The sequence below is a fragment of the Loxodonta africana genome, chromosome 19, assembly GCF_030014295.1.
Source record: "Loxodonta africana isolate mLoxAfr1 chromosome 19, mLoxAfr1.hap2, whole genome shotgun sequence".
NCBI lineage: Eukaryota > Metazoa > Chordata > Mammalia > Proboscidea > Elephantidae > Loxodonta > Loxodonta africana.
In genome coordinates, this window is record NC_087360.1 from 13,673,945 (window position 1) to 13,687,311 (window position 13,367).

General features: G+C 44.0%; 1 protein-coding gene across 7 annotated transcripts in view; it reads right to left on the minus strand.

The window, feature by feature from the left end:
* Positions 1-1,677: 1,677 nt before the first annotated feature.
* MED13L (mediator complex subunit 13L) overlaps positions 1,678-13,367 on the minus strand; it is a 273,110-nt gene continuing 261,420 nt past the window's right edge. For 5 of the 7 annotated variants that reach the window (XM_064272255.1, XM_064272256.1, XM_064272254.1 and 2 more), the window contains 5 exons: positions 12,368-12,544; positions 10,855-11,012; positions 8,523-8,684; positions 5,780-5,892; positions 3,701-4,483 (listed from right to left, as the gene is read on the minus strand). In XM_064272255.1, the coding sequence (XP_064128325.1) occupies positions 4,351-4,483; positions 5,780-5,892; positions 8,523-8,684; positions 10,855-11,012; positions 12,368-12,544 (743 nt within the window). In that variant the 3' untranslated portion in view covers positions 3,701-4,350. The other 2 variants (XR_010318584.1, XR_010318583.1) reach the window with 2 other exon arrangements.

Below are 13,367 nucleotides of genomic sequence, written 5' to 3' on the forward strand. Positions count from 1 at the left end.
AAGAGTGTATGAGCTCTTGGACACTGGTTGGTAACAAATCGCTTACCCCATGACTTAATGACTAGCAATGACATAAAACTGTGGAAGGGGCGAGTTAGGCTAGGCAGTGTCTGAGCAACGCAGATGGCTACAGCCGATGGTTCCTGATACGCCAAGTCGAAATTGACTACGATGGCAGTTGGGTTTGGTTTTGGTTTTGGGGTTTAATTTGCAAAGTAGTGAAATGCGTTCAACACATTTTCCTTCCTCAAAGATATTTACCTATAGTTGCCAAATTGGTACAGTTAGTGGTGGTTCTGAAAACAATATTCCAACTATAAATAAAACCAACAATGGGATAAAGCACCCAGTGTGTGAGCTAAGTATCCTAGCGAATGAACACTACAAGGACCATCTAATTCTGATTGCCTGGGAGACACAGGAATGGTCAGGCTAACCTGATCACACAGCATCTGGGAAACGTGTGAGTCTTCAGTACTCCCTTTGGCAGGCTGACTTACAAACTATCACAATACACAGCAGTGGAGACTGGGTGAGACAGAGGTCAGTATTTTCTTTTCACAGGAAATTTGACCTCACTTTTCTCAGCCTTCCTTCACCAGTACAGCTGTAACAACATGGATACAGCTTGTTAGTTTGCAAAGCATTTCTCATGGTATCACCCTCATCCCCATTTTGCAGATGAAATAACTGAGGCTGAGAAGTCTCAAGAGTTTATCTCTAGATTCAGACAGTCTTACACTGAGAACAATGTGTATTAGTAGATGGAGGGAAATTAAAAGCAAGGTTACTGTAAGCTCAGGACCGTCCTGGGGCGTACCATCTTTAGCAAGAGGTTCTGCGAAGGCAGTACAGTGACCCCTGGGGACTCCTAGGACAGGTGGATTTTCCTCCCGAGTGAGCACACGCAGGAGAGAACCACAGTGGACTCGAGGCAGCCCGGGAGGGATTACTTCGAGGTGGTGTGTTCAGGGCCATACTACAAGTGTCACCTACTCTAGGGATTGCCTGTGAATCAGGAAAATAGCAGAGAGAATGTATCGTATTTCTAAGGAACACCAAGATGAAGCTGACTGGGATGGTTCAAGAAGGGAAAAGCCGTTGCCTTTGAGTCCATTCTGACTCATAGTGACCCGACAGCAGAGTACGACTGCCTCCTAGGGTTTCCTAGACTGTAATCTTTATGGAAGCAGATCACCAGGTCTTTTCTCCTGCAGAGCTGCTGGTGGGTTCAAACTACCAACCTTCCGATTAGTGCTTAACCACTGTGCCACCAGGGCTCCTATTCTAGAAGGGAAGTAGACTATAAATATAGACTTGTCTGCTTTTCTAGGATAAACTAGAGCTGGGAGACACCGGTAGATCTGATCTACTCAAAACAGTTACGGAACTGCAAACTGAATTCCATGCTTTGCATATTGTTTTAGCAGAATGGTGACCTTGCCATTTAAAAACTGACCCCTGGGATGGCCTTGTGCCTTTAAGTGAGTATGGGAATACCACTGCAGAACAGCTGGTGGGGATGGGACAGGCATATTTTGCCCAGTTTACTAGCTCTGGAAGACAGAGCCTGGCTCCATGTCTTGGGTTGTTCAGTGTGGACTCTGTACACCTTTTGAATAGGCAGAGGTGAGTGTATTACAGAGGCAGGATGGGAGGGAAAAAAGCCACTCAAAGTTTCAGTAATTCAATAATTTATTCCTCTAAAAAAGTGTGTAAAAGTATATAGCTCTCATCCACAAGGTATATATGAATGACATTTAAAATGGAGGCCTTTTATTATTGTTTCTTTTTATCAAAGTCTTTTAGTGTACTGTACCAGCGCTATACTGTAGTTTTTTTTTAATGAACTTCACATATTCTTGTATTCTTTCAAATCGTTTGCTATATATAAAAGAAGCTCACTGCAAAATGCTCGAAGGAAAAAAGAAAACAAAAGAAATTCAGAACTTCTCAGAAATGTACAGCTTTTACATTTAAAAAAGGTTCTGAAATATACATACAAGCATGCTGGCCCGCCCGCCCCACTCCCCGCCCTTCCCCCTTTTTAGTTCAAACCATGGTAAGAGTTCTGATTTCTGCAGAATTTCCAAAATTAAAAATTAAAAAAAAAAAATAACTTCTCACTCTGTAGCAAATCCAGGGCTTGTACATTTCAGATTTTCAGTAAAAAACTCACAAGTAAAATAATGCATATTTAAGGGAAATATTATACAGACTTTTTTCACACAGAAGTACATAAGAGTTTTTAAAATCTATTGCCATTCATTTATTTTTGCACAAAAACGTATAAATATGTCACCAGCTCTTCTTAACTTAAAAAACTTAAATAAAAGACACCAGATGAAAACTACCCTTTGCTGCCTTTTTTTTTTTTTGTAGGGTTTTTTTTTTTTTAAGTTTTTTTTTTTTTTTTTTTCATTTTTTGCTTAGAATTGGGTTTCTCGGGAAGAAAAGGCCCTGCGTTAAAAACAGCCTGTTTAAAAAAAAAAAATTCAAAGTTCTGATGAATTCTGGGAAAAAAGCAACCCCAAAGTGGTAAAAGATTACAAATATCTACTTTACAATTTGTCTTCTCACCAAGATAATTTTATACAAGTTTACAATCTTCATCATCTTATGCTCTTCAAAAGGCCTTGAGAATTCTCCTTTCTGATTAAGAAAAAATAGCACTGCAATATTTTTAAAGTCAATTTTACACTGTACACATTAGATACAAATGGTTGGATATAGCAGATTTTTTTAACCTATACATTGCAGAAGTCAACCCCCCACTGGTGGCGCAGAGAACAGAAGTCTCCATTTACAAGTTATTTCTCTGCTTCCACACAGTCCCACCACACAACTTTGTTTTTAATATAATGTTTTAAACGTTAGATAATTTCAAGAAAAATACTTTTACAAAATCATATCAATTATTACATTTTTTTTTTTTTTAAATAACCAGGATGTGGCAGTCTCTTGGAAGAACTTTTAAAATTTGCACGATTCTCTCCACAGACGACTAGAGCACAGCAGCCTGATTAGAGCTGCCCCCAGAAGGCAGGTCCACACCCACTGCCCCTCAGAAAAAAACACTCAGCAACCACAAGCCTTAGGAGCAGAGTCTTAAAGACAACCCTCTCGGGGCCTGGAATGAGGAGTCATAAAATACTTCAATCAGCCACTGATGCTTTAAAAAGGCATTTTTAAAAAAGTCCTACCAGGAAGGCTCAACTTCAAGTACTAATTTAATGGTAAGTTGTCATATTTCTTTGAAATAATATTCCTATGGTCCAGAAAAAATTCACCATATTTATATTTATGACAGGTTTTTCTGAGCAAACGCTTTTGATTGTGATATGTACATGAGTCCCGTTTGAACTAGTGAAAGGAGAGACCTGGCTTTCGATAAGAATTCACTAGAAAATAGATTTCCATGTGACTGTATAAAACAGGTAAGGTACTTGCCTCCATGGCTCGGGGTAGAGCTTGACTGCCTTCTGTATAGAAATGTTATCCATCATGCAACGCAGGCCATTTTTAAAACCCAGTTTGTCCTTAACAAACCTACTGCTGGGTGGCTCTGAGTATGTGACTGTTTAGACATGATCTCCCCCATCTGTTTCACTCCTTTTCCGGCTTCTAGGACAGAGGTATGTAGTCAGAGAATCCTAGGGTGGCTCTGAGTCGGTTTCAGCTACTGTACCTGGTCCTCAAGAATTAAAAAAAAAAAAAGAAAATTAAAATTAAATCACAAAAATCCATATAACAAAACAAAATAAATAAAATGAAGATGTCGCCAGACCTTTCGTATCTACACACAGGTATGTGGTCACGCCCAGCTCTCGTGCCACCTGGAGGGGAGCGCGAGGAGACACACAGGAGCCCCACCGTGAAGTCATGTACGTGAGCTGGCTCTTACCCTTAAGAAGTCCCAGATTACGGAGTCCAGGTTACCCACAGGTCATATACCGATAACTAAAGGATTTCATCCGAAGGGCTTAACTGCCCTGATTTTAAACAGAGACTGAAAACACAGACTCTTGTGCAAAAGGACATTGTCTCTTCTGTTGCCCTCTTCAAAACCAACAATGAAGGAGCTTCCTGTGGACCAGTGCATTGGGGCCACACACACCACAACACCGGCTGAGATCGCTGCTCATGGAGGTGTCCAGCCCGTGAGAGAAGGGTCGGTGAGTCCCTCTGCAAATGAACACTGCAGCATGGACATGTGCCTGCCGAGACGTGGTCACAGCGCAGAACCGTGGAGAGTGGTGTGAAGGACGGGGTGTTCGCGGAGTGTAGCAGGCTCCTCGGGCTGGGCCCGCACGCGAAGGAGCTGAGCCCGAGAGCACAAGTGCTTGTCCATTAAAGTATATTCATGATGGCGTTGTACAACTGAGTGAGCACCACAAAGTGGACAGGGAGGCAGGAAGTGCGGTCCTGGGTGGCCGGGTTGCAGGTGAGCCAGGACAGAGCATTGTACTGCTCCAGAACAAACCTGCAGGAGAGAAGGCACAGTCAGGGCCAGGCCACGTGAGGCGTGACTGGCTCTCAGACCCAGACACGTTCCAGGCTGTAGCCAAGGGGGAGGCCTCTGGCGCAAGTTCTTACGCTCTCTCACTTGGTTCTTTTTCCGGTGTCCCCCCTTCCTTCTAGAACTACACAACCCAACTGGATAAGGTAGCGTGGCTACTGAGCCCTCGAACTGGGGCACGTCTGGATGGAGATGGGCTATGAGTATAAAATACGCACCAGATTTCAAAAACTTAGCTTTTAAAAAAGAATGTAAAGTGTCTGAATATTTTTATATTGATCACATATAGAAATTATATTTTAGATTTTTTTTTTAAATATATAGATAACTCTAATATATCTATAGCTACTGAGATACAGACAAACTAGAGTTAAAGAAAATATGACTAAAACTAACTCCACTGATTTTCTTTAAACTATTTTAATATGGCTGTTAGGAAATGTGGTTGCCACAGGTTGGAATCGACTGATGGCAACAATGTGAGAAAATGTGAGATTAGATCTGCAGCTCACATTGTTTCTATTGGATAGCGTTACTCTAGAGGCCCTGGAAGCCAAAGTCATGTTTGTCAGGTTCTTGCTTAACAATAATTTCCAAATCACTTAAAATTTAGAAACCATTAGAAAAAGCTTTTATATAGAAAGAATGTGGATGGCCTGGCCTGCCAAAGAGCAAGATAGTTGATACACACTTCTGGGAGGCCTTTCCCAAGGGTGGAATTCATTCTCTAGTTAATTTTATTTATATCAACTATGCTTTTTTTTATGCCAGGGAGGGTTAAAAATGTTTTCATTGCCAGGTGCTCTAAGTTCCTGACTCAGTCTCTAACGACCCACTCCCCGGTTCTGATCTGTTCTCATCACCACTAAAGGCCGCCTCTAAACAGGAACCAAAGACAATTGTAATTGCATGTAACTATCAGAGTCAACAATGTCACACTGTCTGTCCTCTGCACGTACGGGGCTACTGAGCCATGGTGACACAGTGGTTAAGAGCTCGGCTGCTAACCAGAAGGTCAGCAGTTCAAATCCACCAGCCACTACGGGGCAGTTCTACTCTCCCATAGGGTTGCTATAAGTCAGAAGTGACTCAACGGGCTGGTTTTTGTTTTTGTTTTTTTTCCTAGCTCTCACGGGCTCATCAGGAAGTGGTCCACTGCACAAGAGGTGCCTCTCTTCCATGAGAACCACCCTGACATTAGGACAGGAGTACAGGCATACAACTGCAGTATGATCTCAAACTGCCCAGGTCTGTCTCTACCTTAAAACATCAGACGTGGTTTTGGAGTCCAGAGGGTGTGGAACTCGCTGAGAATTCCTGGCAGGGAGAAGTTCATCCGTCTGTGCTACTGAAATGTGGTGATGCAGGGAAGCCTGGTGAGAGAACAAAGGTGAGTACCTTCCTGTCTACACAGCCGAGGCACAGGACAGACAGGCCTGCGTCTGCAGGAGCAGAGCGCGAGAGCCCTGAGCAATCAGCTTTTCTACGAGTCTATGAATTTTAGGCTGCCCAGTCAGCGAGGAGCTAACTTGTTGGGCCTATTTTTATTTTTGCCCCTAAATTTTACTTTTTTTAATGGCAATAGTCACACATATATGCAGAAAATAGGGTCGCAACGAGTCGGAATCAACTCCATGGCACAGGGTTCTGGGTTACATGCAAAAATAGCCTAATACAGAATGAAGTCCCTTGTACCCACCTCACCAAGTTTCAACGATTACCATCATCCTTCACTTTTTTTGTTTTGCTGGATTATTTTAAAACAAAACCTAGATATTGTATGATTTTGCCTGTGAATTCAGTAGGTGTCTCCAACAGATAAGGACTTTCAGAAACAACAATATTCCAACCAAAATGAATGACTCCTCAGTATCATGTAATCACCAATCTATCTACAATTTTTCATGATGATCTGAAAAATGTCTTTTTACATTGGGTTTATTACAATCATGAGCCAACCTGGTCCACACACGGCAAGCGATGAAAACTGATGTGTCTCTTAGGATCTTGCTCTGGGCGGCCCCGCCGTCTGGGTACGGCTGAGTGTCTCCCCATGGTGAGCGTCTTCCTCTAGCCTCCTCAGTACCCGTAAACTGAGAGCTAGAGCTACAGGCTTCATGAGGTTCAGTTTCAATTTTTTTTTTTTTTTTTTTTTGGCGGAGGGGACGGGGAGGCAGGACTACTTCATAGGTACCGCTGCGTCATAGTATCCGATCATCCCACCTGAGTAGGATTGATCACTAGGTTCAGGTGGAACTGGCATGGCCTGCTCCATCGATTACAAAGTTCCTGTCAAATTCCCCCTAAAGGTTCTAGCGTATTTTGTTTGTTAAATAACTAAGAAATATAACAGTAAAGGAGAGGCCATCGAAACATTTCACTCTTTTCCCTCGCCAGTTTTCAGATTAACGAGTTGATGCTCGAGCAGCTTCAGACAGGGGTAGGCGTTTTTATCCAGCACAATGATGAACCTAGCAGTTTGTTTCAATCTATTACTGTCATTTTTTTTTTTTTTTTTTGGATGCTCAGATTTTCACATCTCTGGCCAATGAGAGCCTCTCCAAGCTGGCTCCTGGATCCTTTGCTAAGACCCTAATAGTCTTTGGTAACTTCCTTGCTTTCAAGCATGGTAAGATTCCCAGGCTCGTCTTGGAATATTTCTTGCCTGGAATCAGCCATTTCTTCAAAGAACTCTGGTCTGTTGAGTGAGAAATGGTATTCAGGAACCATAATGTGGCGTTAGAGGTATTCTGCTCCTAAGCTTTTTCAGTAGACACAGCTAGGACATGTGCAGACTTTTATAGAGAGAAAAAAGTCTAGGTTCACACTAATTCAAAATTACCATATTTTTAGGCAAATAACATGCACGTTATATAGTTTTTGCCACTCGCACAACCGTCCACACATCATTGTTGTGAGCATGCTATGCCAATTTTCAAGTGATATATGTTTGGGTGTGTTACTTGTGAAAAAATACGGTACAAGGCTTTACATGACATCTTTTGATCATAATGATACGTTCAAGTCATTGAAAAAAGAAAACTGCTCTATTTTACTAGTTTTTGGTTTACGCTTCCATTGTATCTTTTTGGAAGTATGAGTAGAGGTGTGTAGGAGGTACGCGTATGTATGCATATACCTGTCTTAAAGATAATTTCACAGAACGATGGTATAAACTGTTTCTCATTTGTTGTGGACGAGCAGTACTCTGCTGGGTGTACCACAGGTGATTCAGCCGGCCTCTCAGTGATGGATTTAGACATTTTCCCTTTTTGCCGTAGTGTCTTTGGACTTGTTCCCTGGAGGTGGGGCTGCCGCACAGAAGGGCAGTGTGTAGGCTGCGTCCTTTGGGTTGAAAGAGCACACGGTGTGCCTCCTCCCCGTGGCCCTGCCCACAGAGGATCGTGTCAAACCTTTGGATTTTTTGCCAGTCTGTCGGTGAAGAATGGACTTTATTCTAGGCTCTTTCTGGGGCTTCCAAGCCCTGCTGAAAACCTGCACTTCTAACAATTTCCCAGGCGATGGTAATGCTGCTGGGTCAGGGACCAATTCTGAGCAGTGGTTCTCAAAAATTGCCATGCAGAAGAATCACCTGGGGAGCTTACTGAACTGTAGGTTCTGATTCCATAGATCTGCGGTGGAAACGCGAATTCTCAACAGGGCTTTGAACTAGAATGAACTGGTTCAAAGCCTCGGTTCTTTCACCTAAACTAGAATATCAGATTTTGTTTTTAACCCTTAATTTGGATTAAAGAAGAAATACACAAAGAAGGAGCAAGTGTGTGTTAGCGTCTTGCTTTTCTCCAGCGAAGATCCCTGAAGGCCCGCGGCAGGGGAGAAGGAGGAAGCCAGCTTCACCTCCGTGACAGCAGGTGACGGGGACGTGGAGGTAGGTCGTCGTCTAGAACCCTATGGCCATCCCGTAATTACCCCTGCACCGGCCCCCACAAAGGCTCCTCCCCGGGTTAATGCAATTAATTTCTTAATATCACATCAAACCAACCTTCAGGAAGAGGGGGCACTGGTTCTGAGCCTGGGGACATGACGACCAAAACCACTGGGGGAGGTTCTCAGCTTTGGCAGTTGATACGAAATACCCAAGGGCCAGAGGCTGCTGCTTGAGCTCCTCGGGGGCTTCTCTAGAGAGGAGACGCTCACCCTGGCTCTGAAAAACAAAGTTCCATTTAGCACTTCAAATAAAGCTTTGAAAACCAACTTTTATCATTTCACTCTGCACTGCAGGGTCTAATCCCCTTTCTGGCAGCAACTTACTCAAAAATGCCAGGCAACCAAGAAAGGCAAACACACAGATGACTGACAAAAACTACAGGTCAGGCGGAAGATGTCAGCAAAACAAACATCACTCCACTACGTAGATATTTATTTGCTCTGGTTTCTTTTTTGTAGAATGTAAAATCGGTCCCGTGACATGATTAGGTAACAGACGAGGAGATGGAGAGTGTGGTCTCTGACAGGTGAAGTCCCCTTGCCATCCACGTCTGTTACTGGCAACCAACCAGAAACACACGGAGCGTGCCTGACCATCTGTCACCCAGCACTGGTTAGGAAAACGCAGCACCTCACCAGTCCTTCAACTGCCAGCAGGTGCCACCTGCTGAAGACGAAGCTGGGTTCTCATCTGCAGCGACCCCTTTCACTGTGTTGTGGATTTTCAATGGACGTTGTCCTCAACTTTTAGTTAGCTTCAAAGTTGAAAATGTTCATTTAGGCAATAATAAGTCAGCCATCTATTTTTAAAAACCTCTTCTTTTCTTCTTTAGAAGAAAAAATAATCCCCGATTACTATATCAAACTGTAAAAATTCTGAATTGGTTAAAAAATGAAAGCTTTACCTCCAGCCTTGAACAAAAAACGTTCCCCTGTTGTTATGTCTTAGTTGGATATCAAAGAATGTTTAATGGGTCAGAAAGAGGAAATGCTGAAAGCCACTCAGGCATCACCTGGCTGCAGGTGCTCAGGACTGGGAAGGGCACCTGCCTAGCTCAGAACAGCACCGTTTGAACTGTGACATCCAATTAAAGACTCAGGGCTGGAGGCCCCAACACAGGGAGGAAATACGGCACACCTCTGTTCTTTCCAAAACCAACACCACACTTCGACTACCAGTTCTTAATGGGTAAACTAAACGGCCATAACGGGTACTAGGAGGCAGCTGCTGTTATTGCCATTTCACAGAGAAGGTAACTGAGGCAAAGGAAGCGTGTCCGAGCCACAGAGCCGCAGCACGGACCTGGGTCTGCCAGATTCCAGGGCGTACGTTTTCAGCGGCTCGCTGTCTCCCTCCCAGAATTCACATCCATCCTAAATTAAAACTCTCCAATGTAAAACTTATGTTCTTGGTTCCTAGCTCAACGATCTCCAGTGAAAGTACACTGTCATTAATCAGCAACGAACTGTGGGGAAATAGAGGCATTTAAAATCTCTTCCTTCCAGAAGGGCATGACGGGGGCAGGCAGCTCAGGAGGGTCTGAGCTGCTGTCGCCAGCTTCACCGCTGACTAAACAGCCACCACTGCCTTTCCCTGGACTGTCCTTTAATGACCTCGTGCTGGCAGCAGAGGTCCCACCTGACGGAAACCCAAGTCCCCTAAGCACCTACTGGCGTCTGAATGTCCAGTTTCAGATAGCAGGCAGCACTGTTTTCTACATCTTAGCCCTTACAGTCTCCTAACACTTTAAACAAGAAGTACGATACGGTGATGAGGGTAACTCGTGTAGCTTCGGAGCAGAGCGAGCGCGGCTGTGGCAGACCTTTTCACTCCTAAATCTGCTGTAAGTTCACCTCCGACACCCCTGGAACACTTACAGATGGAACTAGTTGTAAGCTCTGATTTTCGCTCAGTGCGTCGGCATGCCTCTAAGATCAGCCTCCTGCTGTCTCTGCCCTTGCTGCAGGCTGGCCGCCAAGAGACCGGGACGCGAAAGAGCACAACCAACAATGCGCTGGCCTTCAATTAACACGCAGACTGTGCGTGTTAACTACGTAATAACTAGCTTCTCAAAAGTCACTATTTTCGTAAAAAGTGACTGGGAAGCAGCAAGCAACTCAAACTAGTGTTTTCTTACAACGTGTAAAACTCTTACAGCTGTGATAGCACTGTTTTTCTGACAGAACTTACTCGTCAGGAAATATCATACAGTTCTTTGAAATTCCTACCTTTGATTCAAAATGGAATAACTGACAGAGTCACTTTCCCCCGCTTATCTCTCTCGTCCAAGACACCAGGACCATCAAGAAGCAAGGTGTGTGTAGTGAGAAGATGATCATACTTCAAGCGGTTATGTGCCTGAAGGTTAAGGTGAAGTCATCCTTACCCGACTGTGCTGGAAATGAGAGCCCACCCCGATTCCAGAAGGAGAGCCTGGGGAGGGAACCGGGGAGGAGTTGGGGGACGAATGGAGGTTCCCAGTCATCAGTATGCCAATATCGTTGTCCATGTCGTCTGGGAACGGAAGGTCAACAAACATGTCATCTAGAGGGGAGAGAGGAACAGGCACGGAAGTTAGGCCTAACTTAACCAGTACACTGTTCGTTAGCCTGTGACCAGGCCCTGCACACATTAACAACTTAGTCAGATTTAATGGGTGCCTACTGGGTGCTGCATACAAGTCACCCTTTGACTTTGCCCTCCAGTGATTTCCTGGTATGAAGTGCGAACAGAATGGAGAACAGGGAACATGAGAAAACAGTAGACTCCGTTTATGCATCCAGTTAACATCTAAAATACTGGAGACGTTGCGTCAGTGCAGTTTAACGGGTGTGAACTCTTCCTGAAAGGCAGATCCCCAAAGGCAGATCAAAGCGTGATGTCTTCATCAAGAAACCCTCTCCCACATTAAAAAAGTAAGGTGTGCTCACAGCAGAAAAACTGGAGAGAGAAAAGTATAAAGAGGGATAACAACTACCCGTAACCAGGGGCGGATTATCCAACGGGCAGCGTGAGCACAGGGCCTTGCTTACCGGACCATCTGCACTGAGTAATTGCACATTTTTTCACCACATCAGAGACTCTGCTTCTAGGTATGTCTGGCATCTCTCCCAACCCCACAGCACCTTCCTACAGAATCAAAGCCTCCTTTCAAAGTTACAATCCCTGACAGGACAGATTACCCTGTGAGCAAGGTAAGCATGGGCTTACTTGTGCTTACTTACTAACCAAAGTTGTGAAACTTTTCGTTACGGATTAGTAAGTGGACATTTTTGTCACGGTTTTCTCATGTATGTGCTGTTTTGTTGTGATCAGGCTACATATAAAATGTGGTAGCCTTTCTCCTCCCCCACTTAATATGGGTAAATGCTGGCAGCTGTTAAAATTTTTCAAAAGCAATGAAATAGCTGCATAATACTGCACGTTCTACTGTGTATAAATAACCATTTCTTAACAAATGCCTTACAGCTACTCAGAGCCAAAAAGTCCGTTAAGGATGATCTAATGGGGAGCTGCTTTACAGTGGATTTGATTCCCAGTGGCTAGCTGTCGCCTAGTAGTGTTCATGCACCTCAAGTCAGATTAACAAGGATTTACTGAAAGAGTGACACCCGCGTGTACGACACCACCAGGGAGGAGAGGGTTATTTTTTGCCTTTAGTGAAAAATAAGAGAAAGTCAATTGCCCAAGAGAGGAAAGTATCTATCGGGTCTTCGTAACAGTGCAGACTGAAATTAAATCTTCAAAACAAAAAAAAAAAACTCAACCTTTCCAACCCCTGTTCCTATTTCCTGTTTATGACAGCACAGAGAAGCTGCAGCGGCCTGGGGCCCCACGCTCTAGCTCCATGGCTCCACGTGGAGGAAGGTGAGCTCTGTTCACACGGGGCCTTCCCTCACCGTTGTTGGGGCTAAACCCATCTTCATTGGGGTAGTTGGCCGGAGCCACCTGGATGGTCGACGACGTTGGGAACACCAGGATGTGCGTGCAGGAAGCGTCCTGAGGTGTGCTGAGCTGAGCTGACTGCATGTTCAGCGCGGTACTCCGGCCGAAAACGGAGCCCATGGTGACAGCGTCTTCAAAAAAAGGAATCATGTCATGTCAAGTCCTCTTGGTATGCAGCAGTGATTAACCCCGAAAATGAAGGTGTAAGAGGGCCTAGTCTGCAGCGATAGGTCTCTGACACAACTGTCAATGACAGATACTCATTTAAAGTTGAGCCAAATTATTTAAATATCTTTAAAGAAGCTGACTCAGGGCTATGAGAACCAAGCCTCATCTGATACTGGGAAGATCATGACAAAACTGGATCAAGTCCACCAAGTATGTTGTTATTACTTACATAAGAACTATTTCCAAAAGTAAACCCCCTACCTTCTTCCCTCCTATGGTTGCTCATCATTTATAAATTACTGTTCTCTGAAAGCATTAATTCAATTAATAATTGTTAAAAACTTCAATAAATAACTGTTCACACTTTGTGTATCACAGGCCAAAATCTGTGCTCAACCCCTGATTCCTGCTAAATCATCACAGCCACCTCAAGGCAGGAAGCGTACCCCCCTTTACGGATGAGAATGGCACAGAGAGCTTATGTCATCTGTCCCGGTGGTGCACACAGCTGACCCAACCTAAGGTCTGAGGAGCAGGCCTGTACAGAGTCACTCTCTCACTGGGTCGCTGGCAAGGAACCCCATTTCCATACCGCCACACTTGACTTCTATGAGGAATGAGCGGATGGGGTCTCCGAATAGACCAAAGAAATATCTGGACGGTAAAAGCAGTTAGAAAGATATAAAATTGCTTAGTTTCAAAATAATAAAATTGCTTAGTGGCTGGTTTGTTTTTTTTAAAAATAGTAAAATTTTCTTTTTTTTTTTTAATTCTGTGGCCACAATG